Below are 26,426 nucleotides of genomic sequence, written 5' to 3' on the forward strand. Positions count from 1 at the left end.
GACTAATCCGTCTTTTTTTACCCAAAGTGGCATTGCAGACTAACTTAAATCAATCTATTGATCTTCCAGTTTTTTTCACAAATTATTCTAATAGAGCGGAACAAAAACTACATTATCTCGATGTTCACCGCCAACTCGGATATTATCTGGACAGAACCAAACATTTTAGGAAATCTGATCAACTGTTTTTATCCTATGTAGAGAACAGGAAAGGCCTTCCAGTATCCAAGGTAACCCTATCTAGATGGCTGTCTTCTGTGATTACATGCATTTATCAACTCAGAGGTAAAGAGTTGATTTCTAGGCCAAAAGCCCATTCCACCAGAGCACTAGCTACATCTACAGCTTTTCAGGCTAGACTTCCAATAGACACTATTTGTGCAGCAGCCACATGGGCCTCTCCTCATACCTTTGTTTCGCATTACAAATTAGACTTGGCCTCCAGAGACAGAGCAAATTTTGGTTCCACCGTTCTCAAGAGTCTGTTCCATTGAGCCACCCAGGATAAAGGTGCTAGGGACACGGTCCCATCCAGCAAGAATGAAGGCAAGATTGACAACTTAACATTGAGAAGTTATGTACCTCCCATAACGTTCCATGTTAGTTGTCTTCTCTTGCCTTCTTTCTTGCGTCCCACCCACCATCCCCCTAGCCTGGTCAGTCCGAGAAGATTGTTCCTCTTTCTTAAAGAGTCTTGATCCAAATTTTCCAGCTAATCAGCTTACTAGTGTCACTAGATCAGGTTGGTCTTTTTCGGGGGATTATTATTATTACCTCTTCCTCCTCCTCTCCAGTTGGAGGAATATATTGCATAATTTTTCCTTAGCTACCAATCGAGATCTGGGTAGTCATTGCCTTGCATCATGGGATATAGGGTTGCCTCGAGCCGGTAAAATTAGCTCTCAAGCTTTAGTAAGTGGCCGAGTCGGAGCCGAGGATCGGCTCCGAACCCCATCCAGCAAGAAAGAAGGCGAGAGAAGACAACTAACATGGAACGTTATGCTAGGTACATAACTTCTCATTTTCACCTATATGGGGAATAAAAAATGTCATATTGTCTAAACAAAGTATTGCATGGTTATTGTCCTCTGCTGTTGTTTTCTGTTACTTCCTCTATGGTAAATCTCTTCCAGACAAAGTTAAGGCTCACTCAATAAGAACCTTATCCTTTTCAGTGGCGTATTGGAAATGGGTGGACTATAAAAGCATTCTAGAGTCAGCAACCTGGTTTTCTATATCTTCACAAAGCACTACGCAGGGGATTCCTTTTCAAGGCCTAGAGCAGACTTTGCTAAGACTATTCTCCAGGGGGTCCTGGATTCTTATCCTTCCACCTCCCAGATAGGGTAAGCTTTGGGATCTACACAAAATGCCACAGAGGCTGTTAAAGAAGTCATATTTACCTGTAACAAATGTTGTTGGAATTCCTCAGTGCCGCAGCGGTAGCAGCCACCTGCCATTCCCCAGATTCTGCGTAATTGAGGTGGGTTTAACCTTTTTGAGTTAGTTGCTGGATTTAGTTTTTCTATGGTATTGTGATTGGTTGCAGAGTTACTCTTGCTAGATGATTCTGGCTTTAGATGCTACTCACTTCCTGTAGCAGCTTTAAGCTTTTATCTCAAGGATATGCTCAGCCAATCAGTTGCCACAAGAATAGAGGGCAAGAGTAGTCTGAGCTTTTGAAAGCTGGCCAGTACTGGGTTACCTTGGCAGTTAACCCAAAATGCCACTGAGGAATTCAAACATTCTATTTTAGGCAAGTAGGACTGCCGCAACTATACTTTTCAAGCTGTTCCATTGCTTTTTATTATGCAACAGGTGGCTTTCAAGCAGTTAAGTTCAAGTGATTAGCACTTTATCACTCATAGAAGCTTTAGTAAGTTTTGTAATAAAGTTTCTGTTTAATCCCATTGTGGTGGATGTTCTTCTATTCCTGTGTTGCAGTACTTAGTGTGGGATTCCCCACCTCAGGTGACCCGAACATTGGCTCTTATACAAAAGCTTAAACCTGGCTACTGTAAGTGCGTGGGACGTTACACATAGGGCCATAAACCAGGGACCTTAAATGGGGTGTCTGCGCGCACAAACCGCAGGACTTTTCAGCCACAGTCTACCGTCACAGCGATAACTTCACTCCACTGCTTTGAAAACATCTAAAGCTAAGTACCCCGTTGGGGATTTTGTTTTAATTCTTGCTTGAGCTTCGTTTGCTGTACTCCACCATTAGCTGATGTCTGCTAAGAAGGGTAAATGCCGATGCAGGCACCAGATTCCACATAAGGATACGCACAGCTGTTGCTATTTCTGCCTAGGCTGAGAACACGATCATACCACTTGCCCTATTTGTTAATCATTTGTACCGAAGACCCTCCGAAGCTGTCTGGCTGCCATAAATCTGTATTTAGGAAACCAGAGGCTCAAAAAGGTAGTGCTCAGGATGTATCCTGAGTCGTCTGCCCCGGCGGAACCACCATTGAGAAAGGCCAAGGTTCCAAGGCCTAGTACTTCTCCCTTTCCACCATTGGACGCCCCACCAGCTTCCAGTTTAGGAGTTGAGGGGCATTCGTTAAAGCTACCTACTTTGGCGACTCCCCTCAAGGAAGCTGCTTCAGAAGTAATGGACAGCACATCCACGGAGATAGCTCAGATGTCTGTCCCTATTGATGTTAAGGGGGAACCAGATAACGCCAGATGATCGACCAGGTGGCCATTACCTGAAGCCCCTACTCCTATCTGGGGCTTCTCCTAAGACTACTCCTTTGAAAAGGAAGCAGAAAACTATACACCTGCCTCCACCCACAGAGGGAGTTCCAGACTGGCAATGCTTCACCAACTCCTTGATGCAAGCCTTCATGGCCCTTCCACGTCCACCATTCCTGTTCTCAGTCCTAGGCCTGCCTCAGCTGCTTCTCTCCTCATGAAGGGGGCGAAGAACAGGAGGCTTACTACTCATCTTCAGATAAATCCTTTTTTTATTCATCTCAAATTGCCTCTTCACTAGAATATTATTCCCCCTGATGAAGATTCCACAGAAGGGGACTCTCCACCAGAGGATATCACCTTTGGGGAGACCATCACAAAGACGAAAGAATACTTTAAATGGGACACTTCCCAAATGACTGAAACTCAAAAGAGATACTTTACTTCAAGTGGAATCTCCCTCCCCTTCACCCATTCCACCAGTTATTCCTGCCTAGCTTGATGTATTCTCTTCAGCATCTAAACACCCAGACTCACAATATTCTTGCCCCTAAGAGGCTTGACCATTTCCATGAAGTACCAGATGAACAAAAATTCCTGGTAAAACCACCCCTGGCAGACCCAGCAGTGATTGCTGTATCCCCTGAAAAGCAGTCAAGACTGATTCCTTCATTGTCTCTTCTGCCTATTGACAAAGATAGTAAAAACATGGACAGGATAGGCAAGAAGGATTATATCTCTTCCACCCTAGCCTTCAGAGCTATCAACTACCAAACCCATATGATAAAATATGCTTTGGACCTTGTATCCCAAGCTTCTACTCTCCTGTCATTCACATCTGACTGCCCTAGCAAGACAGAGGTAGTATCAAAACTGTCCCTGGCTTCTCAAGTAGCCAGACATTCTATTAGATGCAGTTATGATGCAGCAGAGGCCTCTGAAAGGTCTGCAGCTTCTGCATCAGTACTCCGCAGATCCTCTTAGCTAGGTCTTCAACCCCTACTAGAGGATTTCAAGTCAAAAATCCTAGATGCCCCTCCAGACCACAACCTCCTGTTTGGTCAACAGTCTGCAGACCTCCTTAAAAACCTTCAGGAGAAAAATAGAGCTTCAAGACCTCAAGCACCTGCTGATGCCTCCCATTCCTAAATGTTACAGAAATTGCCTTCCTAAGACTACCTTTGTCAGGAGGACACCCTCCTTTTGCTACCCCATCCTCTTCCAGGCATAGGAGAGGAACCAGGAAGCAGACCACCTCTAGAGCAGAAGCCTCTCAGCCTACTCAAAGACTGCCCTTTCATGACAGAAATGGCAACAACAATGCGTGACTGCCTTGCCCACCTCCTCTTGTCAGTCTGCCTCTCCCACTGCCTCCCCCTTTGGAGATCCATCACTTCAGACCACTGGGTGCTGGCAATGGTACAAGAGGAATATTTCCTCTTGGAAGGAAAAGCCCTTTACAAGGGGCATTCCACCCCCCCCCCCAAAAAAAAAAAATCAACTGCACCTTTTTCCTCAGGTCGTACAGGACCTTCTGAACCTAGGAACTATAGAACTTCTCCCTCCAGGACAGGAAGGAAAAGGCTTTTACTCGAGATTGTTTCTGGTCCTCAAAAAAGATGGCCCTTGGATGCCAGTACTGGATCTGTCCTTTCTAAACATACTCCTAAAAGTTCCATCATTCTGAATGTTACCTCTACAAACCCTTCTTCCACTATTGCCAGCCCAGGCCTTTAGGCTTTCCTCTGTATCCCCTTCAAACCCTCCCACAGAAAATTTTCACTGGGCCCTGTTCACACTTTCAGTTTGCAGCCTTGCCCTTTGGTTTGTCTACTGCACCCAGGGTATTCACAAAATGCCTAGCTCCAGCTGTAGTCTTTTGCAGAACCAAAGGTGTCCAAATTTATCCCTACCTAGACGACATCCTCATTCTAGCAGAAAGAGAGGACACCCTACAAAACTATCTGCAGTTCACCATTTCCGTGCTTCAGAGTGTGGGGTTTTCCCTCAACATCCCAAAATCATCCCTAACCCTTCAGCAGGACAAAAGCTTTCTGGGTTTCAGGATGAGAACACATCTGATGTGGGCATTCCTCCTTCCAGACAAAGTACTCTTCCTCTCTACCCACTTCCAAAACCTAATTCAGGTTCAACAGATATCTGCATGACAATTCTTGCGGGTCCTGGGGCTAATGGCAGCCACCATCCCTATGCTGCCTTCGGCCAGAATGCATATGCAAAAACTGCAGTGGTACTTGAAGAATACGTGGTCCCATCACGAACACTCTCTAGAGTTTTAGATTACACTCTTGCCCTGCCTCAGAGCAGAACTAAGGTGGTGGATTCAACAAATACTAATGAACCCAGGCCTTCCACTGCAACCCGCCACCCCAACCCAGCACATGCAAACAGATGCATCAGACCTAGGGTGGGGGGCTACCATGGAAAGGCTTCATGGTACAGGAGACTTAGCACCCTACCTTCCAAAAGGAACATATCAGTGTGAGGGAAATGGCAGCAGTCCTTCTGGCCCTGAAAGCCTTTCTCGCAGTCCTGCAACAAGGCCCCCTTCAAATCTTCACAGACAATAGAACAGTCATGTGGTACCTCAACAAACAAGGAGGGACCAAGTCCTACCTCCTTTGCCGGATAACGATCCAAATTTGGGATCTTGCCTTCAGAAACAACTTATCCCTGCAGGCAACATACATTCCTTCACAGGACAACCAAGAAGCAGTTGTTCTCGGCAGAACATCCTCTCTACAGCATGAGTGGATGCTGAACAGGGACATTTTTCTAGACATTGTCCACTGGTGAGGCGCACCTCAGGTAGATTTGTTTGCCTCTCCCAGAACAGGCAATTGAACAAATTCTGCACCAAGGCTCACTCTCCACTTGCCTGGAGGGTAGATGCCTTTAATATTCCATGTAAGGGACAGTTTCTATATGCATTTCCACCCTTTCCCCTCATTCAAAAAGTCCTCCTGAATATCAGGAAGGGCAAACCCAAAATCTTGCTGGTGAATCCCTATTGGACAGGGCAGCACTGGTTCCCTCTACTTCTTTCACTAGCCAAGGGCAATCACCACAAGTTACCCTACAAGGTAGACCTACTTACACAACAGAAGGGATCTCTCATTCACTCTCACCTACATATGTTAGGTCTAACACTCTGGATGATAAACTTTTAATTCCTTTCCAACACCACTACTCTGAGGACGTGTTTTTAATCCTCTGGGAGGTCAGGAAATCTACTACAATGAGATCCTACATGTCAAAATGGGAAAGATTCTCCAAGTGGTGTCTCCATAGGCACAGGGACCCCTTTCAAGTGGATACCTCTCTAGTCCTTACTTATGTGTGTGAACTTATCAAGGCTGGCCTTTCGTACTCCTCAGTGAAAGTCCACCCATCTGCAATCTCTGCTTGCTTACCACTGGAACCACCTCTCCTAGCCAGGCTAGATGTTAGATTATTCCTGAAAGGCATCTTGCACATCAGACCACCAAGAAAACCTGTCCCACCTCCTTGGGACCTAAACTTCATCCTGGAAAAACTCAAACTGCCTCTGTTTGAACCAGCCAGTGCTGCAGTGCTCCAAATGTGCACATGGAAGACCACTGTTGGAGGCCCTTGCCTCTGCTAGAAGGGTGTCAAGAGTTACAAGCTATCATGGCCTGCTTACCCTACACTACCTTCCACAAGGATAGGGTGACCTTGTGCACTAACTCTTCCTTCATGCCAGAGGTGGTCAACGAACTGTCCTACCTTCTTCTCTCCCACTAATGACAGTGAGAGGACTCATTCCCTGGATGTGCACACACAACTAAGGTTTTATTTAGACAAAATTAAGTCCATTAGAAAATTCAGCCAACCCTTTGTATCCTTCCACTCCAGAGCCCTGGGCAAGGCAGTCTCCAAACAAACCATTTCCTGCCGGATCAGTAAAACTATCTGCTTCTGCTACTCACACCATGGCAAGGACCTACTCCAAAGAGTAAGAGCTCATTCTATCAGGGCCGTGGCATCCTCCAAATCCTTCCTCAAAGGCCTGGACCCAGCCTCCATTATGGAAGCAGCTACCTGGTCCACCATACACACTTTCACCAGGCACTACAAACTGGACCACATCTCCAGAGCCAGGGCAGGGTTTGCTAGGGCAATCCTGTAGGGCTTTCTGGAATCGGCTACCTCTACCTCCACCCTTCCTTCTAACCAAGCTGAGGCACTCTCCTACACTAAGAATACTACAACATAGGAATAGAAGAACATAGAATAGTTGTGTAAAATCTTACCATAACCATAGATGTCCTTCTCTTCTATGTTGCAGTATTCCACCCCCTCTATCTAGCCCCCTTTTTCCTATTGACCTGTCTAAAGGCACCCTGGGGTACCGCCTAGACCATGGTCAGACTAGCCAGCAAATGGCACTTTGCACCTCTTGTTGACATCGTTTGGCTCTCTCTTCTGGACTGTCCGACTGGGCATTTTAAGTTCTGAGGTCTCTGCATGCAGATGTCACATTTAAGGTCCCTGGTTTATGGCCCTACATGTGACATCCCATACAGCTACAGCAGCCAGGCTTAAGCTTTTGTATAGGAGCCGACGTTCGGGTCGCCCGAGGCACGGAATCCCACACTAAGAATATTGCAATATGGAAGAGAAGGACATCTATGGTTATGGTAAGATTTTACATAACTATTCTTTCTTTGTGCTTCCTCATACTTTGTGGGAAATAAATTGAAAGCTTTATAATAAGGTGTCTTTTTAAGCAAATTGTATGGTTTTGTTTTATCTATTTCGGTCTACTTCATAATGTAATGTAGGGAAGAGAGTTAAAGCTGTGGTTACTGCAGTGTGTTAACTTGATAGGAAAACAAGTAAAGTGGGCTGTTGGCATTTACTTGTTTAAGATTAGAGCTTTCACAATATGATCTTGTAGTTATCACTGATAGGAGCAAATGAAAGAAGAGCAGGAGGGGTTCTCGAAATTAAATTTGTGTAAGAATCGTACAGTTTAGAAGCCACAGGGTTTAAGAACACAAAACAAGGCAATGGGTGCAGTGGAGAAAAGGAAAATAGGAGTTGTTTTTTTCTGGCAGCTTGTGGAAGAAAGCTTTGACCTTTTCCCCTTACCTAAAAAATGCTGTTATCTAACTTCTCGCACAGTTGAGAAAGTAAAGGAAAGGGAGGCAGTGGTTTGAATATTTGTAAGTATCTGTGTTTTAATCATCTGTAATGCTAACAATGATTTGTTATACTTGTAGCTTTGGCTTGCACTTGCCAGACTGGAGACTTATGAAAATGCCCGCAAAGTACTGAACAAAGCACGTGAGAACATTCCAACAGACAGACACATTTGGATCACTGCTGCCAAGCTGGAGGAAGTGAATGGGAACTCACAGATGGTGGAAAAAATCATAGACAGAGCCATCACATCACTACGAGCCAATGGAGTTGAAATTAACAGAGAACAGTGGATTCAGGTATTTAACTTACCTTGCAGTTCTATGAATGGCATCACAGCAAAAAGAACAGGTATCGCTGACATAGTTTCCTAACTTTTGACACTTTCTTGTTGCCAGACTGCATATTTAAATCGTGAAGATTTTCTATCTTTCTTACTGTTTTGCATACATTGCTTCTGACAGTAAGTTGGGACTACCTCATGTTATCCACATCTCTTGCCTTCTAGCTTCTATGGTTTAAGTCATGTCTTAAGTGATGATTAAATTACTTCTGAGGCTGTTGTGTTTCAGAACAGACCTGTACAGTTAGCTGCAGTTACTAGATATTGGACCATTATTAGCAGCACACATCAGTGTTGGTCAATTAAATTCTTCTTCTGTAATGAACGTTTGACTGCTACTTATCCGTTTGCCAAATGTTGATGTTTGACCAGTGCAAGATCTTCCATGTCCCAGTATCATTTGCTTCACGGATGTTTTATTATTTTTTTGTTTTGCATTCTGTACTCCGTTTAGCTTTTAAATATGGTCTTTACATCGACTTGTAGCTAAAAAATGTGTTATGGACTGCATATGAAGGCATGTGATGTGCAACTGACAGCCATGATGTTTGTGTCAGTTATGGTTGTACTGACCACAGTGTAGGGCTTGCAGGTCTACTTTAGATTTAACTAGATGACTTTTTTATATATACAGAAGGCTGTTGTGGAGTCTTTATACTGGGTCTGGAGGTCACTGGAAAAAGGAATAAAGCTCTAGGCATTATGCTGCCCATACCTGTTACTCATTTTGTTTGGGCTTCTGTGTTGTCAAAGCATGGGACAGATGTATGCTATTGACAGCAGTAGTAGCAATCCCCTTTAGAAAGTGGAGGGACTGACTCTCTTCCCTTACTGGCACTGTAAACTAAAGGACAGTTGTTGCACATTAGGCTTGATGATTAAGATGATGCTTTTGTTTTCTGTCATTTTTTTCACTGTGCGTCATTCATGGTAGGTATTAATACATAGACATTCTGTTCCCATGAGAGAGCAGTGATAGTAATGTGATTTTACGATTCTCACTCTTTACAGCAGCTGGTTTGGGAGAGCCAGATCAGTCTAGCAGCTGCTGAGTTAATTGGCTGCAGACACTTTCCTGATTTCCAGCAGTCCAGTCTTATCAGTGCAGTGGTTCATAGGTTCATACTAGGCTATCTGCTAGGCTATCTGCCCTAGGGCATTTATAAGCCTAGCCAGAATGTATTTGGCTTTCGCCACCCATTTTAAATTTATTTTGCTATGCCCTTTTTCGAGGTTAGTATACTGTGCCTCTGTCTAACAGTGACACAGAAGTGATACCCGGGGTAAACCTACGATCTCCCATCCACTCATCAAGATTCCTCTTGAAGAGAGTGAATGAGGGACTCTGCCGAACCTGGACTGGGATTTTATTCCAGAGTGAAGGGAGCCTCTGGGTTATGAATCTGTCCCTCCAGCATGTCCTATTTATTTCAGTGCTGAGGTTCAAGTCTCTCGAGCACGTAGCTCGATGGGATTTGGATTTTCTGAGGTGCAGCATGTCCATTAATTCCGGGTTGGACGTGGCTTTATACGTCAGGCACAGATCGCCTCTGAACAGGCGGTATGCCACTGAGTAGAGCTGGAGTTTCTTTAACCGGTCAGCATATGGCATCTGTTTGAGCCCTTTGATCCTCTTGGTGAGGTACTTTTGGGGTCTTTCCAGTTGCTGCAGGTGTCTGGTAAGGTACATCCCAAAAGGGGCATTGTATTCAATTATGGGCCTGATGAGGGATGAGTAAAGAGGTACGATGACCTCCCCTGATCTAGATGTGAATCCCTTCATGATTAGGTGGGCTATATAAAATGTTTTTCTAACCACTTTGGCCACATGGTTGTCAAATGAGAGATTGCTATCAACTTGGGTCCCCAGGTTCCTAATTACTTCCACCAGGACACAAGTGCTCTTCAGCAATTACATTCTGCTAGCCGAGCACACTCAAGCAAATCTGCAGTCAGCGGCTACAACTCCATCTATACAGTGTAAGAAGGAATCAGTATTGCAAACTAAACAAGGATATACATTTTGAGCCTCAAGAGCAGGAGCACACTCAAGCAAATCTGCAGTCTGCGGCTACAACTCCATCTATACAGTGTAAGAAGGAATCAGTATTGCAAACTAAACAAGGATATACATTTTGAGCCTCAAGAGCAAGGTCAGTCCACCCAGGCATTCTACTTGTATGTTTTATGAGTGTGAAGCTATTACATTAGCAGTATTTCTTAGTAGTTCTCAGCTTGCTAATAAAACTGACTGTTGTAGCCTTGTGTCCCCCCCCCCCCCGATAGTACAGTAATCCTAACTGTCCAATAGACAGTATAGATTTAATTCACATCCCTGTGACTAAATTAAATGAACCATCAATCAGCCCTCTCAGTTCTTTCTGCCTTAATTTGTATCACTTGGATGCCCACCTGTTTATTTGCATCTCTATACATTCCCCTTCATTGCTAATGTATCTCCCTACTCTAATCTGTGCACAAACTGGTTACTAATCAGCAAGTCAATGTAAAGAACACACTCCCAACCTTAATAAACTTTGCTGTCTCTTCTTTCCTTCACTTTACAGGTAGTTTGAATTATTACTTACCCCCTCTGAGGCTTTCACTGATTGCCTCTCTGGTTTCTTTGCATTCCACCTGGTTTACACCCCTTGTGCTATCTCCCTCCCCCAATACAAAGTCTATATTAGAATCCTGCTGTGCACGGAGCCATCTTTAAATTTCTAGTCTCCCACCAGGACACAAGTGCTCTTCAGCAATTACGTTCTGCTAGCCGGTAAGCCATTAGACCGCAGGAATTTGTTTTAAAAGTGTTCAGATTTGTAAAGTAATACTTACTTTTTTCTCTTGCCTCGGTTGGCTCTGGCTCTGCCCCGCTCCGTTCGCCTTCGCTAAAGCTCGGGCTCTCTCCGCTTCCCTGCCCCCTATTCCCTCCCGCCCCCACTACCTCTACATTTATAGTAATCATAGCCACACCCACAGCTCACCCTCACATCACCTCCACTAATCACAGCTCCTCAAGTCATATCACATTAAACCACACCAACTTGCTCCACACAAAATACTCCCAATAACTCTCATTCCCACTAGGCATTTTTTGCATCACCCACACTACTTCCCCATCCACATATAGTGCAACCCTATAATTCCTATTCAGAGCCCCACCTAGAAACAACATAAACCTTATAACCATGGCTGTCACACAACTAAATCTAGTCTGTCTTCTCATAATTCTTTACAACACCACAAGTTATCACTCTAGCAATATCCCTAAACTTAGTAGCACAACACTGCATTATGCACTCTCATACACAGACACCGCACATTATAATAATATCTGCCCACACTTATTCAAGAACTACATAACTGACCAATTCAGAACTAAACACATATGCTCTCATTCCTACTCCAAAAAACACAATACTTTCTCACACTCCTCACCAAACTCCAACATCTGTATAACCATTTTAACTCCAGGCTCACCATAAGTGGGGATATCCAGCCCAACCCAGGCCCAAATCCATCCTGTCCAACACAAACTGCTCCAACACAAATGTCAGAACATAACACCCCCACTTTCTTCATCCCTGGGTAAATCAACAACAGCAGCAAAACCAACCATCTTTTAATGCTAAATATTAATATTAGAAGTATCAAAAATAAAATACCTGAACTCCAGGCCACAATAGCATACTACTCCCCAGACATAGTTGCTTTAACAGAAACCTGGCTAAATAAAAACATAGCTAACTCAGAAGATGTCCTTCAAGGATGCATCTGCAGTCATAACATATGGGTTGTCCTGCCTCAGGCAGCCCTTCGGTCGGCCGGATTCCAAAGTCTGGGTCTGGCCTCGGCTGATGTTGCACTTCACCCGGCGTCATAGCTCCTGGGGTATAAAGGCATCAGCCGACGCCATTTTCCTCAGTCTTTCTTGCCACGCGGTGCCCAAAGCAGAAGCTGTTCGCAAGTGCCGGTCGGTCAGATCCAGAGATTTCAGCTACCGAAGACTTCTAAAAAAGCTAAGTACCCCGTTGGGGACTCTTTCTTGCCTCAGCCGATGTCAGACAAAGTAAATAATTGTTTAACTTGTGGGAAACAAATACCTCATAAGGATTTCCACTCTTACTGCCTTCCTTGCTTAGGCCCAGACCACGACGTATCAGCTTGTTTAGCCTGTGCTTCCTTCAACCGACGGACACTTAGACGTCGGTCGGAGTTTGCTGAAGTTTTTTGGCTCCGCTTTTGCATATAAAATGCCGTCGGAGACTCCGACTACACATTTAGCTAAAAAATGCAAGGAAAAGGACCAACACTCGCGGCCCGCGGTTTCGGCTGAAACCACGGTTAGGCCTACCGCGAGTGTCTCGGTTTCGGCTGAAACCGAGACCTCGGTTCTCCCTTCAGCCGAAAGCATGCCTCCGACAACCGAGGCCACACAGGCCCCGGCTGAGTCGGCTACAGAAATTCCTACTGAAGAAGCAGGCACACGAGATTTGTCCGACACCATTCCGTTGGACATCTCTACTCCTGCACGTGGGGCAGCTAGACCCCCTGCTTCTATGTCTATCAAGGCCTTCTCCAGAGCTAAAGCAGCTAAACTTTCCAAGGCCTTACCTACAAAAGCTCCCTCTCACAGGACCTACCTCAAGTTCTCAGATTCTCAGCCTTGCTGAGGACCTTATTTCTCTGATCAGGGGATCCCAGCCTCACCTAGACAGGGCCTCACAACCCCCTCCTGAAAAGAGGCCTAGGACTGAACCCCCTGAACCTCTCTCTCCTCTGACTATTCCTCGGATGGTTCAGATTTATCTGACCATCAGGAAGGACCATACTCACCTTATGAGGATTCTGATGCAGAAGACTCCATTCCTTCTGCCTGCCCTCCAGAAGAATTTTCATTTGGGGAAACTCTACACTCAATGAGGGAACACTTCCAATGGCAGGGTCAGGATTTTTCTGATTCCAGGAAAAGGCTAAGGACTTTTTTACTCATACCACAGCATAGGCCTTTAGCCATACCACCTGTACTATCAGTTGTTGATGATGCATACAATGATGCCAGCACTGCCCCTGATTCTCTTCCCCCGGCCCCTGCCAAACCTGACAGATACTACAGGGTCCCGGATTCTCACTTCCACTTGTATAAGGCCCATGCTGCAGACCCAGAAACCATTTCTCAGGGCCCTAAAGGTGTTGCAGCTGCCTCTGCCAAAAACCCCCTACCCTCTGAAAGAGAATCAAGAGCATTAGAGAGATGGGGTAAAAAGGTTTATACATCTGCTACTCTTTCTGCCAGGGCTTTAAACTGTCAATTTCACATGATACAGTACCAGGAATTTTTGTTAGATTAGCTGAATAAAAAGCTGTCCTCTCCTGAACCTTTAGACCGTAAGTCCCTTCAGGATTTGGTACACAACTCTCAGCAGGTCAGTAATCATTTCTTAAAATGTGGCTATGATGCACTGGAGGCTTCATTTAGATCAGCTATGACTGGAGCAGTGATTCGAAGGCATGCCTGGCTAAAAGAACAATCCTTGCCAGACCATGTTAAGTCTAAACTCCTAGATGCCCCTATGGAGAAACAAAGTTTATTTGGCTCCCCTGCACAGGAGGTTCTAAAGAAAGTGGAAGAAAAAGCAAAATCTGTCCAAACAGTCAAGGATTTTCTGCAGGTCCAACCTCCGAGGTTCAGCAGAAATTGGCCTTCAAAGAATTGGTCCTTTCCAGACACCTCTAGAGCACAGAGAGGCAGAAATAGACGCCCAAGAGGCAGAGGTCAATCAAGGGGTGCCTACAGGGGTCGTCAGTGGCAACCTGCCAACCAGAGAAGTGCCGCCACAGCTGCGACTGCAACCACTTCCACAGGACAGACACAATGACTTGGCTCTGATTCCGCCTACCAGGGAACAACTGGAAGCACCCTTGCGCGGAAAGCTAGCTTTATTTTCAAAAAACTGGCATTGCATTACAGGAGACAAATGGACTTTGCAAACAATAGACAAAGGCTACAGGTTTCACTTCCACACTCTACCAAAAAAGAGAGGAATGTCAAACCTTCCACCAAGCCAGAAATCAGAGGCTCTAAAACAAATCATCAGCTTACTAAGGATGAGAGCAATAGAAAAGGTACCATCTATGGAACAAGGCCAAGGATTTTACTCCAGACTATTCCTTGTACCAAGTAAAGAAAATTTTTGGAGGCCTATTCTCGACTTGTCCGCACTGAACAAAAGTCAAGACTAGTGCCATCCCAAAGGATAACATTTTTGGGTGCAGAACTGGACACAATAACTCAGATGGCTTTTCTCACAGAAGAAAAACAAAAGCAACTACCACTCTACTTCATGGCATTAACAAGACAAACTCAGCTTACTGCAAAGAAAGTCCTGCAGGCCCTGGGTTACATGGCATCCTGCATAATCTTGATCCCACATGCCAGGCTGCATATGAGAAAATTACAATGGTACCTAAGGAATGTATGGTCTCAACACAGACACAGTCTAGAAGCCCTGATACCAATCATTCCATGCCTGAAAAAAGAATTGCTTTGGTGGGCTCAGGCCTGCCAGATCAACAGAGGATTGCCTTTCCACAAACCACATCCAAGGCAGACCATCACCACGGACGCCTCAGACCTAGGCTGGGGGGCACACATGGAAGACAAGTGTATCCAAGGCCTATGGTCCCAAGACCAGCTGATTCTACACATAAATCTAAAGGAGATGCTGGCAGTGAAGCATGCAATCGAGGCATTCAAATCATTCCTCCAGCAAGGACACCTGCTGATAAGGACGGACAATACCACAGTCATGTGGTACATCAACAAACAGGGAGGCACACATTCATACCCTCTATGCCGGATGGCAGTGGACCTGTGGAACTTAGGCCTGAATCTCAACATCTAACTGCAGGCCAGATTCGTACCAGGAAAAGAGAATTCACTAGCAGACAGCTTAAGCAGAACTACCACGGATGCTCACGAATGGATGCTGCATCCAGACATCATCAAAACCATAACAAAGAAATGGGGAATGCCAGAGATAGACCTGTTCGCCTCCCCACTCAACCACCAACTGAAGAAATTCTGCTCAAGAGTATACCACCCACAAGCCTGGTGGGTGGACTCCCTTTCTTTCAGCTGGAAGGCCCTGACAGTATATGCCTTTCCACCTCTCCCATTGATGTACAAAGTTCTACTGAAGATCAGAGAGGAACAGCCAAAGGTAATTCTGATAGCTCCAGACTGGCCAAGGCAGCATTGGTACCCGCTACTGAGAAGCATGTCTCGGACGAACTCATGGCCTCTACCTCTATGTCCTTTACTTCTAACGCAGAACAACTACAAGACCCTGCATCCAAACTTAAAAATGCTGCAGCTAACTGCTTGGAAAATTGCATAAAACAAAACCAACCTGTTTTATCTCAGAGGGTTAAGGACATTATCCTGGAGGCTCGCAGACCCTCCACAAGGAAAACATATTCAGCCAAATGGAAGAGATTCCTCATTTGGAGTGCAGCAAAGGGAACAAATGTCACACTGGCAAACCTAGCACACATCCTAGAATACTTATCAGAACTGTTCCACAATGGCCTGTCCTATTCTTCCATTAAGATTCATGCATCAGCAATTTCAGCAGAGTACAACATGGATCCTCCTGTCTTCTCTCATCCTCTCCTCAGACAATTTTTGAGAGGGATCAAAATGTAAAACCTCCAAGGAAACCACCTCTGCCTGCATGGGATCACAATTTTGTGCTAGAAAAATTAACACTTCCCCTTTTGAACCAGCAGCAACAGCAGACTTACAGTTCTTATCTTGGAAAACTGACTTCCTGCTAGCAATCACTTCAGCAAGAAGGGTATCCGAGTTACAGGCATTAATGGCAGTGCAGCCTTTCCTTATCTTTCACCAGGATAGAGTGTCTCTGAGAACCAATCCTACTTTTATGCCAAAGGTGGTATCCAGGGTATCCTTGAACCAAGCTATTCATTTACCTACATTCTTCCCTAACCCACAGAACAGGGGAAAAACTACTACACACCTTGGATGTACACAGACAACTGCGCTACTATCTGGACAGAACTAAGGCCAGCAGAAAAACTGACCAGCTTCTGGTAGCATATGCAACAGGAGTGCAAGGAAAAGCAATTTCAAAACAGACAATCTCAAAATGGATAGGAAATTGCATTCGATTCTGCTACTCATTTCATGGAAAGACAACTCCTGAAAATATCAGGCCTCACTCCACAAGAGCTACAGCCACCACTACAGCTTTCCTACGAGGAGTGGCTACCAAAGACATTTTAGAAGCTGCTACTTGGAGCTCCGTCCATACATTTGCCAAGCATTACAATCTTCCTTTATACTCCAGATCCCGAGCAGGTTTTGTAACTGCAGTTTTACAAGGGATCTTAACTACACCATCATTATCTTAGTGCCTCCTCCCCCAGTTTGGCTATGGTATTCTACCCATATGTTATGACTGCAGATGCATCCTTGAAGGACATAGTACAGTTTTGTACCTACCATAAATGTAGATGGCCGATAGGTATGCATCTGCAGTCAGGATTACCCACCCTCCTTCCCCTCTGTGGTATTCCTAGGGTACTACCCCTCTCTTAGCTAGCTGGGGGAATCTTTTATGGTGTATTTGTTTGTATGTATATATGTATATATACTTTTTGATTTCTACTGTTTGGAATTTTCTACTTTTATACAAATTTAGCCTTCCTAGAGGGCACCTGGCATCTGGGGCAAGAAACACTGAGGAAAATGGCGTCGGCTGATGCCTTTATACCCCAGGAGCTATGACGTTGGGTGAAGTGTGACATCAGCCGAGGCCAGACCCAGACTTTGGAATTCGGCCGACCGAAGGGCTGCCTGAGGCAGGACAACCCATATGTTATGACTGCAGATGCATACCTATCGGACATCTACATTTATGGTAGGTACAAAACTGTACTTTCTCCCTACCGGCTACAATATCATTAGACAAGACAGACCACTTTGTAAAGGGGGTGGAACTGCCTTACTCTACAAGTCCAACTTAACTGTCCATCAATTACCAAACTCCTACCCCTCCCCCAATAATTGGGACATACTTATCTCACAACTTCAACTTCACCCTAAAAAGGTCATCACCACAATTGTGATCTATATTCCACCTGGTAATACACCTGCTAGTCTTGAAGACTTCTTATCCTGGTGTTCTTCCACATACTCACAAGAAACCCTTATTCTGGGGGACTTCAACTTAGATTGGTTCACCTGTATATCCGAACCACCAAGTAATCTAATAAATCTCCATGGCTACCAGCAGCTAGTCCAAATTCCAACTAGGTGTGATGATAAATCTAAAAGGGAATCCATCCTTGACTGGGTCCTAACTAGCAACCCCACATTGTACCCTCACACAGGCAGTCTCCCAGACACCTTAAGTGACCACAACATAATATACTTTATACGTAGTAGAACAAGCATATGCAAAACCACTAACTATATATCCACTAGAAACACAAAAAAATTCTCTCCTGAGGTCCTCAACACTTTACTGTGTAACTGTGACTGGACCCCCCCTAAAAACCCTCCCACTTGACCAGGCTGTAGCATATTTCAACAAAACATTTCTACAACACCTAGACACTGTCGCTCCATTGCGCAAAATCAAGGTTAGAACCTCTACAAACCCCTGGCTCAGTAAAGAAACCAAACAAATCCTCAAGTCCAGAGACACTGTCTGGCGTTACTATCAAAAAAAAAAGAAACACAAAGCCTAACTAAGTACCAAGAACTGCGCAACCGTGCAAAAAATGCATTAGGCTGGACAAAAAATCCTACTACACAACATTACAAACTAAATACCAACACAACCCGCAAAAATTTTGGAAAAATGTAAACCAGCTACTAAAATCCACCCAAAAGGCTACCCCAAACCAACCACCCCTGACACTAAAGTTCCCATCGAAACACAATTCAACTCCCACTTTGTGAACTCAATTCTATCCTTAGTATCACAGGACAGTTCCTTCCTCACTATCCCCTCCAGCACAAATAACACTAATACAAGCTTTACCCTCAAAACGGTTTCCACCACTTCAATCAAAAGCATGCTCTCCAAACTAAAAACCTCATCAACAGCAGCCGACCTACTCCCCAGCTATTTCTTGAAACTCACAGCAGATGCTCTTGCTATCCCAGTCTCCACTCTCATAAACAGATCAATTGTTGAAAACTATGTGCCCAAACTCTGGAAAATATCCTATGTTACACCCATACATAAAGGCGGGACCTCCACTGAACTTATTACCTACAGACCCATTGCTTTACTCTCCCCCCTGGCCAAAATCCTAGAAAAATGCATCCATACCCAGATGCTAAACTATCTCCTAGACTGCAACATCCTGTCACCTACTCAGCATGGTTTCAGACCTGCCCATAGTACCACTACAGCTCTCCTCTGCTTCACAGACACAGTAAACAGTCTCAAAAATGAAGGCCTGCAAGTGTCAACTCTTTTTTTGGATATGTCCAAAGCATTTGACAGTCTCACACCAAATCCTGCTAAACAAACTAAACCAATATCATCTATCTAATTCCACTCTTACCTGGTTCCAAAGCTACTTAACTGACAGGTACCAAGCTGTGAAATGGGAAAATTCTCTCTCTCCTCAGCTGCCCATAACTATAGGAGTCCCACAGGGTTCTATCTTAGGACCACTACTATTCACAGTCTTCACAAATGTCCTCCACACCTCCACATAGCATGCATCTATAATTCAGTATGCAGATGACACTACCTTAATCTGTGCTGCACAAAACATTCCCACCCTCCTGCAAACAACTCAACTAGCATTCTCTGACATTGAAAACTACCTTACCAAAGCCCAACTTATCCTCAAGCCAAAGAAAACTCAGCTTATGATTATAACCAGTTCTAACAAAAACACTAACAGTCAGTTCATTATCTACTCCACAAATGCTACTCCGATTGCTCCAGTGGCACAGGCTAAGCTATTGGGAATAACCATAGACTCCCACCTAAAATTTGATAGTCATCTGAACTTAACTATTAAAAAAGTACATGCCAAACTGGTGTCACTCTACCGTATCAAACCATTTCTTACCAACAACACAAGATCAGCCATTGCTCGCTCCCAACTTCTATCCACCCTACTCTATGCATCTCCCATTCTGACTGAACTAAGCAAAATGGAAGCTTGCTATAACAGAATTGCCCGCTTTGCTGCAAATTGCTCATATAGAACTCATCACTGTACTGCTTTGAGACAGCTCCACTGGCTTGAACTGCCTAACCTCCTAACCTACAATCAGCTCTGCCTCTGGCATTCTATCTATTACCTCCCCAATAAGTGTCCTGCCCTCAAAAACCTAGTACAACATCACTCAGCCAAAAGGCCTCTTAGATAATCAAGCAAACTACTACTAGAAGTCACCAACAGCTACAATAGCTTTGGAGATGCACTATATAGTAGTTCGGTGGCTAAAAAATGGAACTCTGTCCCTACTAGCATTCAAAACACATCATACAAAACCTCCTTTAAAGACCTCATCAGGCAACATCTCAAGCAAAGTTGGCAGTGCCATGATTGCTCCCCAGGCTAGTGAAAGCGGATAATATATACATACTAAATCTAGAGCAATTGATAATAGTTTTTCAATCTTACTCACAAACACTGGCTAATCTACAATGTATGTACTGTACCTGTGTACTATGTATGTATTCTACCTACGTTCCAAAGTTCAGCCGTACACCACAAATCTATTACCTTTATTTTTAAAATTAATATTTTTTTGATTGTTCTCTCCACTGTAACTGTTTGTGCCGCATACCACTGTAAAAACATGTCTCTTGTAATTTGTGTGTATACTGATCATGTCTAAATAACTAAATGTGTCTGTAATTTTTCTTTGTGGAGCTTTTCTCCCCGGGCCTCTGCTGAAAAAGGGCCTTTTCGGCTCAGTCAGACACCCCCGGTTAACAAATGTAAAATAAAATAAAATAAAAATAAAATAAATTCTGTACTTAATGGATTACCACCTATGTGGTAATTTGTGGGCACTTTGTTTTTGCCAAAGGGGATGACTATACACTTTTTGGCATTTAGCTTGAGGCCATGGCTCTGGCACCAGTTGTCTATTTCTATGAGGCCCTTTTGGAGGATGCTTGTATCGGCTGGAGAGTCGATTATGGCGCCCAGTTGGCAGTCATCTGCGAACTTGGTCAGCCACAGTCCTTCCGTGTTGGCCTGTACCTCCGAGAAATATATACCGAACAAGAGAGGTCCCAGGACTGAGCCTTGTGGGACACCACTTGTAACTGGTTTGGAGTCTGACATGGCTCCAGCAATTCTAACCATATGGGTTCTGTCCTTGAGCCAGTTTGCAATCCATCTAGTGACATAGGGGTTTATATTTAAGCTGGTGAGCTTATCTATAATGCCTGAGTGGGGTATTGTATCGAAGGCTTTTGCGAGGTCCAGGTAGGCTGTGTGGACCACCTTCCCCTCGTCAATGGCCTTGGTGACTGTTACAAAGAAATCAACCAGGTTTAAGAGGCAGGATCTGCCCTTAACAAAGCCAAACTGGGTAGGATCCAGTGTCTGTAGGTCCCCAATCTCTTTATTTATGAGGTCCATGATGATCCTTTCTATAGCTTTGCAGACCAAGCTAGTCAGGCTTATGGGGCAATAGTTTCCAGGATCCGTTGAGGCACCACCTTTATGGAGAGGGACCACTGTTGCTGTACGCCACTCTTTGGGCACATATCCTGTAGTAAGGCTGAGATTGAACAGTAGTTTTATATTTGGGTTTAGCTCTTCTTGGAGTTCATGTAGGATGCAGCCCGGGACACCGTCTGGTCCCATTGATGCTGTGTTTTTTGCTTAGGAGAGGGCGGCTCTTACCTGAGCATCTGAGATGTCAGGGGGCAGCACTCTGCTGGGATAGATATTTGCCCTTTTGGTGGGGAGGGGGGGGGAGAAGTTTGCGCTGAACCTGTCAGCTAGGATGTTGGCAATGTCTGTGGGTTCGGTGTATTTTTTGTCATTTTGGACTAATTCTGAGCATATCTGGTTAATTGCCACCCAGGTTCCTAACATAACTAAAGAAAGCCTTGTGATTATCCTTAGTGGTCCTGTGCAATGTTTCTCTCGAAGCTGGCCTTAGACAATTTTATGAGTGCCCGTAGTTTTTTGCTAATACTGATCAGTGATGCCTTCCCTTTTTGGGATTTTAGTAGCTTCCTCCTTCTATTGTATAGTTTGTTTATGGCTGGGGTCCACCAGACAGGACGTCTGCCTTTGGAGGATTGGGTCTTGGTTTTATTTGGGATCGCATGATCCATGCATTCCTGAAGGTGTTCATAGAATGCGTTTATAAAGGATTCTGCGGTCTGGGACGTATTTTCCACAGGCCCGGGGGCTTTGAAGGAGTCCACCTCGGTTTTGAGGAGTGTGAAATTTGCTTTAGAGAAGTTTTTCACTGTGGTTTTCTGGGCAGGGGGTGGGGTCGGGATGTGAATATCCAGTGAGATTAGTTTATGGTCTGATCTTACCAATGAGGGATACACTTCTGGTCTGGAGCATAGAGTCCCCATGTTGGTGATGATCAGGTCCAGTATGTTTTCCCCTCTTGTGGAAGTGGTAACAAGTTGTTCCATAGCATTTGAGTTTATAAATTCTAGGAACCTTTGGGTTAGGGTGTTGGAGCTAGAGTAATGCTCCCAGTCTATGTTTGGGTAGTTGAAGTCGCCCAATATAATGGTGTTTTGAGAGACCTTCATATTTTCCAGTGTTCTCAGAAAGGCCGAGTGGGGTTCCTGGGTTTGGGAGGGTGGTCTGTAGTAGGCTATAAACTGGAAGGCAGTTTTACCCACTGTTAGTTGCACATGGATAGTCTCTGATGCTTTGTGCTTTGCCACCAACCTGGAGGTGTGGGTATCTGATGACTATTGATACTCCCCCTCCTTTTGTGGTTCAGTCCAAGTTTTGGGGCCGAAAAGCATGGTATGAGGTATAACCTGGTAGTGCTGGGGTGCTCTCGGGAGCCCTGAACCAGGTTTCTGTTACTGCACAGATATCGATGTTCTCCATGCTAAGGAGAGTTTTGAGTGCGTGCATCTTGAGGTGTAGACTTCTGGCGTTGAGTGGCATTACTCTTAGTTTCTTGGTAATATAGAACAGGAAAAAAAAACATCACCTTCTTCAATAAAGCGATTATGGTTGTAGTAGATGGAACCTGGTTATCTTCATTTGTTTTGTTGATTACCTCCCTGCTTTCATCTTAGGTGTATTGGAGGTGGTATTTTTATCACAGTATGTATTTTACCACATATAAGGCTTTGGTATACATTTCTGCAGTCCTTGCAGTGCACATAGGGCTTCTTCAGGAAGGATCACATTTAAAGTAATTCATACTTCTAGGGTTTTACCACTTTCTATCCTGTTTTTATCCTGCTCAGGAGTTTTAAACAATGGTACATTCTTCTTGTTGAAGATTTATATTGAACTAATCACATCATTGTTTAAAGGAAAACTCCTTGCTAGAACTAAAAAAATGTTTTTTTTTTCAGTCTATCTTTTCCAGACCTATTTTAACACCTAAAATGTGCTATAAGTAGGGCTTTATTTGTAATTTTAGCCTGTTTACCACAACATGGCTGCCGATGGGGCTTGCTATATCAACGTGATCTACTTCTCCTTCAAGCCTTTCTCTTTCCCATAAAGCATTTCGAGTCTCCTTTCTGTGACTCATGCCAGACATAAGGAAGTAACTGTGAATTCCCATGCCATTGACATATAATGGGAAATCAGTTTGTATTCCTTCTGTTAGGCCTGCTTCTTTTCTGTTGCTAATCACCCTCATTTATGTTTAGACCAGAGCTTGCTTTACAGTGCTAATCACCCTCATTTATGTTTAGACCAGAGCTTGCTTTACAGTTTAATTTGAAGTTCTCTAGCAGCAGAGAGAGTTGTAGCTAAATTGGATGCCTTTGTTCTAAATGTTCTTTTGTAGTCCAGTATGAATTGACAGTCCCCTCCTCCCACACTACTGCAGAGGTGTGAAAACTGTCAATGCAACTGACAGCTCACAATAGAAAGGAAGGGAGTGCCATTTCAAATGTCTTCCCCTCTGCCTGCAGAATCATTTGTTAGGCAGCAGCAGAAAGATTTATGTAAAAAATTTCAAATTAAATTTCGTAAAACAGTTGAGGATATTTGATTATTTCATTGTGTACACTTTTTTATTTCCTGCTTATTTCTAAAAGACATTATTATGTTAACTTATGTTTGTTTTACTATCTCTTTGAAGAACATTAGCCTAGTGACATGTTGTTTTTGTATTTTACATGACATTTTCATCATCTCAACACATTTTGAAGGACTGTAAAACAGTAGATAGCAAACCTGTCTCTATGATGCTGGCACAGTAAAATTATGTACTGAAAACTCACTGTTTTCTATACTCCATGCAGTGAAAATTTTTTTTTTTTTTTGGGGCGGGGGCTACTAATTATTTTGTGCATGTATGTATCACTTGCATAATGCATATAACTGAGGCATTTGGGAGCTTAATATGATCTTCTCTAATTTAGCTGAAACTATTTAGCAATCCTTTAGTCTTTTATTCATAATATTAATACATTTACTTTGAGGCCATCCCTGCCTTTCTTTGTGCATATTTCAAATCTTACTGCTCCACTGGTCATATATCGAGCTGTGTTAATTGGCAGTAGACACTACTCAGCCAAACACAGTTATTCATATTTTTCACATTACTAATTTGACTTAGGTCTTTTTAAAACAACAAAAGAGACGTGCAGTTCGCAGAAAACACCACGTAAGAGGGTTTACACCCTTCACTCAAATAAGGATTGCAGCATCCAATTTGCAGTTGTACTAACTAAACTTGTCAAGTCAGGCAGTAAGCACACCGGAGTAATACTACTGTGTCATGAGTACAGAATGACAATTTTGACTCCATAATTTTCCTGTCTACGTTATTACAAGTCACTGTACCAATCAGTGTTGTGTGCCCTTTTGGCAATATTGCACGTCTTACTCCAAGTTCTCCTAAATATTGCCACCTGAGATCCAAAAGCACATGTCATAGCGCTCTCCCCTTTGTGTAAATGTTGTGTGTAGGCCCTACAAATTACTTAAGGATACTTAAAATACATAAAATACATGTATCACATCACAAAACCCCTTTGCCATCAAATTGGTGACTGCTACATAATGTTACGCTGTCTCACACTGTGCATCAGACATTACTACATGTTCACACCAGTTACAGTGTGTCAAGGTTACCAGCTATCATCATATACACAGGTGTCAGGGAGCACACTGTACAAAGGCTTGGACTGTAAACGCTGTTAGGAGGGCATAACTGCAACACAGGATTTTGAACACTGTGATTCCTGTGCCATGTCACCACCCACTTGCTACTCAGGCTCATGTCTAACAATTAATGTCTTCTCAGTGATTGTGCAAGAGTCTCTATGGAAATTAGTTCCTGCTAGTTACATAAGCTCAACGTATTTTTGGTTTACAGTACATACTTCATACATACAACAGCTTTGCTTAGTATGATTTTTGCCTTTATCCCTGTGCATGGCCTAATCAAATTCAGTGCCCTGCTGCAACTAACAGACTATCTGTAATACCTAGGTCTCACAAATAAAAATAATAATGCAATTCATCATCTTCTTTCGGCTGTTCCCGTTAGGGGTCGCCACAGCAGATCCCCTGTTTCCATTTCTTCCTGTCCTCTGCATCTTGCTCTGTCACACCAACCACCTGCATGTTCTCTCTCATCGCATCCATAAACCTTATCTTAGGCCTTCCTCTTTTCCTATTACCTGGTAGCTTCATCCTTAGCATCTTTTTCCCAATATACTCAGCATCCCTCCTCAGCACATGTCCAAACCAATGTAATCGTGCCTCTCTGACTTTGTCTCCAAACCTTCCAACCTGGGCTGACCCTCTAATATACTTATTCCTAATCCTGTCCACTCTCGTCACACCCAGTGCAAATCTTAACATCTTTAATTCTGCCACATCCAGCTCAAACTCCTGCCTTTTTGTCAGTGCCACTGTCTCCAACCCATATAACATAGCTGGTCTCACTACCCTCTTGTAGACCTTCCCTTTCACTCTTACAGGTACTCGTCTGTCACAAATCACTCCTGACACTCTTCTCCACCCACTCCATCCTGCCTGTACTCTCTTCTTCACCTCTCTTCCACACTCACCGTTACTCTGAACTATTGACCCCAAGTATTTAAACTCATCCACATTCACCACCGCCACTCCTTGTATCCTCACCATTCCTCTATCCTCCCTCTCATTCACACACACATATATTCTGTCTAATGATGCAATTACATATATGAAATATTCCTGAACACACAAAACCATGCTCGACCAGCAATATAGTTATCCTACACGTGTGCCTCCATTCAGTGTGCCAAAATAAGGATACAAGATTTCCAATTAAATTAACTATGTGCATGAATGCTTGCTATAACACATAGTAAATCATCAACTGCACGTCCACTAATTAGTAGCATTGACCTACCACTGCCTCTCATTTTAATGTTACAAGCAGTCCGTCCACCGATCATTGCCCTTCCCTTCCATTAGCACATCAAACATTTTTAATAGTGTCACACCGCCATGACTTCGTCAGCAGACAATAACCACTGGGTTTTCCTTCCCTTACAACATCTAACATAGCTGTGTGGCAGGCACGTCAAGTCACCAGACAATGACCATTGCAACTGTTAAGTGTTTCTATTACACCACCACAGAATGTAATCAACTGACTGCCATTGAACCCTCCCATTCCCTCTCCTTTGCGAGTGTATCATGCAACAGACACAGTTTCAACAACCATCCCTGTCATGGGTCACAGTCTCAATGTCCATCATCCTTGGTACAGCATGCCTCTGCAGTGTTCATGTCCAGCAATGTGTAGCGAGCTGAAACCTGTTCCAGCTGGTATTCCTGAATGCTATTATCACTATACATTTTATATTCATCTTTGAATATGGCAATCTAGAACCAATGCCACTCTTACTCCAACATAATTCCTTCACCATAAAGAAAATAATCATGTACCACACACTATCATGACAGTTACTTTCACTAATGGACAGAACTCACATGGTAA

At 43.9% G+C, this 26,426-nt stretch overlaps 1 protein-coding gene across 1 annotated transcript in view; it reads left to right on the forward strand.

Annotated features, from left to right (window-relative positions):
* The window catches only part of PRPF6 (pre-mRNA processing factor 6), a gene marked incomplete in the record, with an annotated part of 1,570,595 nt that overhangs the window by 436,791 nt on the left and 1,107,378 nt on the right, over window positions 1-26,426 (forward strand). Inside the window, 1 exon segment of the mRNA XM_044089883.1 lies at window positions 7,968-8,186. Within this exon segment, the coding sequence (XP_043945818.1) occupies window positions 7,968-8,186 (219 nt within the window).

This window comes from Protopterus annectens, chromosome 12.part0, assembly GCF_019279795.1.
Source record: "Protopterus annectens isolate FY-2018-M chromosome 12.part0, PAN1.0, whole genome shotgun sequence".
Classification (NCBI taxonomy): domain Eukaryota; kingdom Metazoa; phylum Chordata; order Ceratodontiformes; family Protopteridae; genus Protopterus; species Protopterus annectens.